This window comes from Chenopodium quinoa, unplaced genomic scaffold (assembly GCF_001683475.1).
Source record: "Chenopodium quinoa cultivar QQ74 unplaced genomic scaffold, ASM168347v1, whole genome shotgun sequence".
NCBI classification, from domain to species: domain Eukaryota; kingdom Viridiplantae; phylum Streptophyta; class Magnoliopsida; order Caryophyllales; family Amaranthaceae; genus Chenopodium; species Chenopodium quinoa.
In genome coordinates, this window is record NW_018744835.1 from 11,485 (window position 1) to 18,168 (window position 6,684).

The following is a 6,684-nucleotide window of genomic DNA, read 5'->3' on the forward strand; positions in this document are numbered from 1 at the left end:
CTTCTTAAAAAATTCCATTTCCAAGGAAATTATCTTCCAACCAAACAACACCTACGAGGCTAAGAGTAACAACTAGTGGTAAGTCTTGAACCGGGTCCCTTAAACACCTGTCTTCCATCTTGACATAAAGAAAATTATAGAGAGTATCTTGTTTTCTTCTCCAACATTCTCTCACACCTTGCATGTTCATAGTTCCCCACTTCCCACTCAATAATACATCCATCTGCTTTCTGATCATAATATAAAAAGCTGCCTTTCTTGGATTTTTTTACCTCAAGGGCCATCAACATGATATATTGAGTGTCCATTACTAATATACTGCACACAACCTTTCTTCTTTGAAAATTGTATTTATGATATAACTATCATAGTATCATTTAATTGCAAAATTTCAATTTTATTATCTTACTATTTATATATAGTGGAGTATTAACTCTTGCAGTGTACATATTATAATTGATTGTTATTGTTGCATATAAAGTGCTAGAAATATATTACAGACAGTCGATAAAACGTACACTATTTGAACTTTGACATTGCAATTGACAGATTAATAGATTCAATGCAGTAGACTAATATGTTAATTTAATTTTGTTTCCGTATTATGCAAATTTGCTACTCCGTAAATTGTTACTCTATAAGGACACTTTCGTTCCTCCATTCCATTTTACTAGCAACAGTTCGATTTTCATGTTTGTCTATTCATAAGTGATATAATATAAAACATTTTCCTGGGCCTTAACCATTAGCTTAAGCTTTTGGTTGACTTAGTCCACTAACATGGTATCAAGAAGCAGTGTGACACAAAGGTCCATGGGTTCGAATCTCATCCACCCCTCCTTTCAAAGTAGAATATTAAGCGCATGGCATGAGGAGGGCTCATACTGCATCTACACTTCAAGCCCAACTGGCTATTGTGTGAGGGGGCGTGATAGAGTATAAAACATATTCATGTGCCTCAACCATTAGATTAAACTTTTGATTGACTTGGTCCACTAACAATAAGTTCATTTATTAATGTATCTTTAATTATAATTAAGTAAAAATTATAAAATGTTAATGTTATAAAAATGTACATCGAAACAAATTTAACAACATCCTAATTTATATAATACTAAAAATGATCAAATAGAAAAATGGGAATAATGACAAATGTAAAACCGCTGCAAATAAAAATTAAGCACAAACATGTCCTGTGTATCACATTGACATCTTTGGCTATTGTATGTTGATGCTAAAGGATTTTCAAAGCATAGTCTTATCACGATCCAAAAAATGTTTAGTCATATCGATCAAGAGGCCTCATCAACCTTTCATTTTCTATCAAATTGTACTCTAACAATAACTTAAGGTTACCTTTGATTCCTAGATTATGCCCACCTAATATGGCTTCAAAATTCAAGCTTCTTACCAACAAAGTCTACAAGAAGAGCGTTAGTTATAATTGAATGCATGAGAGTTCAGTACAAACGTAGCATGTGAGATCTAATAAATTAGTAATTTATAAATATGTTGCGACAAAATTAGAAAGTGATAGTTGCAGACTTTGTAACAAAAAAGGGCTAGATTTATTTATATTTTATACACATTTTTAAAAGGGTTAATCAATATTGGATGATGATATTATAGAGTTTGGCATGTGACCCACTTTGAAGATTATTATTAATAATGTTTTAAGATTGCATCTCTATGATTCCAACCAATTGAACAAGACAACAGGATATTCATAATTAGAGAACTTAATATTTTATTTTATTTTTTTTACTGGAGAGAACTTATTCGGTTACACTAAGGAGCTGTTTAGCCTAGTTTCTGAAACTGTTTCACAATCTAAAAAATAGAAACTGGGCCAAACAAGGGAATTTTAAAAAAAAAACACTTTTTCAAGAAGCCCTAAATAGCTTCTAGGGAGGGAAAATGAGAAGCACCAAATTGTAGCTTCTCAAATACAGTTTCTCGGGGAGTAGTTTCCTCTTTGATGAATTTTTTTTCTTCTTTTTGACAAAAACACCCCCAACATTTTACAAAAAGAACTCTAATATCGCATCTAAAAAGACTGAAGGCTTTTATATATGGCTGGCTAGTTATCATAGGGTTTCTCGCTTAGTGGTATATAGGGTTACTTTGTTACGATTATAGAGTTTTGTAGTCAATAATAGATTAGAGGTTACTCTATTGTTAGTATTGTTGGGTTACTTAGTTATTTAATGTTATTCAATAAATATAATAAGTGGTTATTGTTAGTGCTAAAGGGGTTTCTCCATTTTTTTAACAAGCGGCCACACGATGTGATCAGCTACTTAGAATATGCGCTGATTACTCCGTATTATTTTGTATTTGAGTTTATCATTAGTTAGTTATAAAGTTATAGGTTATGTTGACTTAAGGAAAAAAAAAAACTACATTCAAATTTGACTTATTAGTATTGTATTAAAACACAATATAATAAGTAATGGATGGAGGAGACATAAGGGAGAAGCCTAGAGCCCTAAGCTACGTTTCAATCATAATCAATTGATTATAATAAGAGTAGTCTACTTGTATTCGTTAACCTAAAATCTCTTTAGTTTATCTTTCGATGTGAGACACATAATACTCAACAATTGCGTTTACCTAAATCAGATTGAAAAATAAATTCAAAATAAATTAACTAAATAAAAATAAGATGAATTAAACATAGCCTAACTCCCTATCCTTTAAATTAACTCCCCCTAATTTCAAATTTAATTTGTCCCTTCTAGTATCATTTTCATTGATAACTACTTAACCAAATAATTAACTCCATGGTTTGGGGATGAAGAAGTATAAGTATTTTTCTGTATCTTATTAAACAATACAATTACAATAAAATAAAAGTTAATGTAACTATACCTTGAGAGGAAAGTGCCATAATTACCATTTCCATCGGTTCTGACACTCTTGTTCATATGGGGCATGTTGATACTAATAGTGGAATAGTGCTATTATTATCATTACTTTCTGTTTTATTCACCTTGCTATTCATTCATTAATAGTGCGCATAATTTGATTTTTTGCATTATTCATATATTGTATTAATTTTTAATTAAGGAGAGTACATCAGCAATTATGACAAATATAATCGTGTTAATTAAGCTAAAGTATTATCCCAATAACTTAAAGTCTTAAACCAACTAAAATAAATGACATCCAAATACTGATGTGTTATATCATTATAAATTATCGTGTTAGTAATAAAAAAAAAATGGTCTTAGTCAATATTTAAGTATCTGTCTTAGAGACAGGTGGGACTACATGTGTTGATATATCCGAGTGATTGAATTAGTATAGATCACGTAAAATTCCTCATCAAACTCTTAACTCGCACAAATTATTCATTCCTCATACAATACAATGTCTAAGAAGAGAAGTTGGTTGGGATTGATTAAAAGGCTTTTATTCCCTGAAACACAACATCAACAAAAGGTAAAGAATTCTACATTCTTTTATTCTATTTATTTATTTAATTATTTTTCAAAATAAATCCCTCCAGATTTTAAGTCTATTTTTAGTCATTTTCATTAATTTCTGTATTGATGAATTTTTATTTTTATTTTTTGTTTGGATTTATAAAAAAATGAACAAAGATCAAGAGAAGAAAATGGTTATTTGGAAGATTAAAAAGGACAAAAACATTGCCATCAGTATCAACTCCAACACAATCAAAATCTATACAGATAACAGAGCATCAAACAGAGGAAAAACAGAGTAAATTTGAAGATGAAGTTAGCAAAGACGGTTTCGAAGGCGAAAACGAGCTGCCAAAATGCTCTGAGATTATCACTAATGATGAAGAAATCACTCAGTTAAATTCTCAGCATCAGATTCATCTTCAAACTATAGCTGTAATCAAGATTCAAACTGTTTATCGTGGTTACTTGGTAACTACCCTAAACTCTCCTTTTTCACATTTTTATAATATTAGATAGAAGAAATCTAGTGTTTGTTATTAACCCGGATCCTCCAAAGTTTACGGTGTTCTTATCTGAAGACGGAGAAAATCTTATGGCGTGTTTTGACCAGTTGGCTTATATACTCATTTGATGTATGACTAATAATTGGCATAGGCAAGGAAAGCATTGAGGGCAATGAAGGGGTTTGTGAGGCTTCAAGCGATAATTCGAGGGCGAGCCGTGAGACGGCAAGCTATGACTACATTGAAGTGCTTACAATCCATAGCAAAAATCCAATCTGAGGTTTGTGCTAAAAGATGTCAATTGATTCGGGTTAAGGACGACGGAGATGTGCATTTGCAGGATCTTAGTAAGGAGAACCCAAAGGTAAAATTTCTAGTTTTCTACGATTTCATTTAGTTAAATTGATATTCTAATCTACTTCGTAGATGATTGTGATTAGTGTAAGGTTGTTATTTCCTTGCTAGCATAGTTGCGTGTATCTAGGGAGCACATGGGCGAAATAGCCTTAGTTGTACCTTGTAAGATACAAACGATCATTCCTAATAAAACATACGGGTCTGGATCGCACCCGCAAACTAAGAGAGAATCCACTTCACAAGATCAAAAAAAGTTTTATCTCAAAACCATATGGCAATAGGAGGAGTAACCCCTTAGCCTTATAAAGTGATAACTCTCTCTGCTTTTACCAATGTAGGACACTTATATGTAGTGATACTTAGGAGGTCTATTTTATAACACTACCGCCGCTATCATTTGGGGTTAGTGCGAGTGAGCATTTCGCGGTACTTTGATGGATTATGGGTGGTGCACTTGTGGGTGGTGTTCACGGTGGTCATGATAGTATTAGGAATAGATGGCGGTGCCTTTTTTGTCATCCTCATAATAACTTAATTTTAAAATCAGATTTTAGAATAAGATGTCCAAATTAATAGTAGAAAAAAAGAAATTCTGATCTTGCCAAAGTCAAACCGAAAGAAATTTGGGGACCAAAGGAGTAGTCATGAAATTTATGCAACAACGTTATATTGGAAAATGATAATATTAATATAATCAAGTATATTGGGGACCAAAGGAATTGCACATTTGATAATATTTCATTTTGGCATTGTATTTATTCAATCTCTATCCAATTTAGTATTTCATTAATTTTGTTTTGTTATATACAACAAAAGTTGTCAAAAATGACATGTAAACAAATAAGATAAGTTTGAAGTGTCATAATGATAACGTTTGATTTTAAATTTGTCATTTGTCTCTTGATTGCGATATGTAATTTGAATTAGTCATTTACAACTGAGGACAAAATCAGGAATGAATGTGTTTAATTTAGTCCTAAAATTAATGTTATCCTCACTGATCCGGTTTCCTAGTGTTGGATAATTAGTGAGATCAATTGGTATTAATAGACGTTACTCTAAAGGAACCTAAGGGCACACGAAATTGCCATTCTAAATCGTTGTTTCCTGGCTATCACAGTCTTAGTCCTTAAGCTCCCCCTTGTTCTAAATGAAAGCATTTCGAAAGAGGAGATTGTGTAGGATCAATTGGTATTTTGATGTTTTTCTATGATCTCTTTACTGATATTGGCTTCGAATATGTACATGATTTAACTAGCTTGTAATATGACTAATAAATGGTGTGACGAACAATGCAGATACAATTATGTAAGCTGAGAAGGTTGGATGATGAACTTATGACAAAAGAAGAGGAAATTGACATCATACTTAGAAAGAAAGAGGCTATTTTGAGAAGCAAGAAGATCAAAGCATACTCATTTAATCACAGGGTACTAGTCATGTTGAACTTTGAATTTTTGTTTAACTTGTTACTGTATTTTAGTTTTTGTTTTGTTTTTTTTTTCCTTTTCCTGAAGAAAGTTGTTTCCTGCAGCATTCTGCAGATGCTGTACTAGACGGCAATACTCAAGGCCGGCTTAGGTACTGGCTAGAGCAGTATGTCGGAGATGAAATATCAAAGAGAGAAGAAAAAATCAGAGGTAAGTTGAGGAACATAGATGACCTAAACAACTTGGACATTACATCTACCCCTCGAAAGTCATTCCCTAAGCATAAGAAGCAGAATTCCTATGGTGAAGACATCATACATTCTAGTTCTCCTATAAATCTTCCAACTTACATGGCTGCAACGGAGTCTGCCAAGGCAAGAACACGATCAACAAGCTCCCCTAGGCTAAGGCCTTTACATTTTGAGGCTTATTCCGACAGTGATTCACCTTACAAGCATAAATTATTCTCACCAATGTCATCGATAAATAGTGAGGCAACTAGTAGTGGCTTTAGCAAGGTTAGCAACAAGTGTAATTATTCTTCTTCTCATCAGAAATCTCCGAGCTTTAAAGGGGTCTCTGGTCCTGTAAGATCAAACAAGAACTTGAAGTAAATATGTTAATTAGTTTAGATTCACAAGGATTGTTGATAATAATGATTAATTTGGCTTATTTAATATTTTCGGTGACTTTCTTTTGAACAAATGGTACATATTATTTTGTGTTCATTTTGTGTATAGTGTCTGCTTAGATTCTGGAGCTTATGTACAATCTCAACCTTACCAAAATTCTCAAAGAAATAATTGTCCATATTGATTGGAGAAGAGAGCTAATAAGTCAACTTATATTGGAAACTTTATTTGACCTAAATAGGTTGTAACACTTTTTGACTGCTTGTCTACTCTAAGCCAAACACGCTCAAACGCTTAATTATAACGTGGAGAACTTAGTATATGGGCCATC

At 32.5% G+C, this 6,684-nt stretch overlaps 1 protein-coding gene across 1 annotated transcript; it reads left to right on the plus strand.

The window, feature by feature from the left end:
• The first annotated feature begins 3,221 nt into the window (after positions 1-3,221).
• Positions 3,222-6,447, plus strand: LOC110704398 (protein IQ-DOMAIN 14-like). Its single transcript, XM_021882174.1, has 5 exons — positions 3,222-3,444; positions 3,606-3,899; positions 4,086-4,298; positions 5,590-5,721; positions 5,826-6,447. Exons 1-5 carry the CDS (start codon positions 3,373-3,375, stop codon positions 6,333-6,335), a joined length of 1,221 nt encoding a protein of 406 aa, XP_021737866.1. The 5' UTR covers positions 3,222-3,372; the 3' UTR covers positions 6,336-6,447.
• The last annotated feature ends 237 nt before the right edge of the window (positions 6,448-6,684 follow it).

What these genes read in the sequence shown, in the direction of transcription:
- LOC110704398 (XM_021882174.1), top strand. Translation starts at nt 3,373, where the DNA reads ATGTCTAAGAAGAGAAGTTGGTTGGGATTGATTAAAAGGCTTTTATTC. An exon ending in TTAGTAAGGAGAACCCAAAG is followed by an intron (nt 4,299 to 5,589) that starts GTAAAATTTCTA and finishes CGAACAATGCAG; the next exon opens with ATACAATTATGTAAGCTGAG. An exon ending in CATACTCATTTAATCACAGG is followed by an intron (nt 5,722 to 5,825) that starts GTACTAGTCATG and finishes TGTTTCCTGCAG; the next exon opens with CATTCTGCAGATGCTGTACT.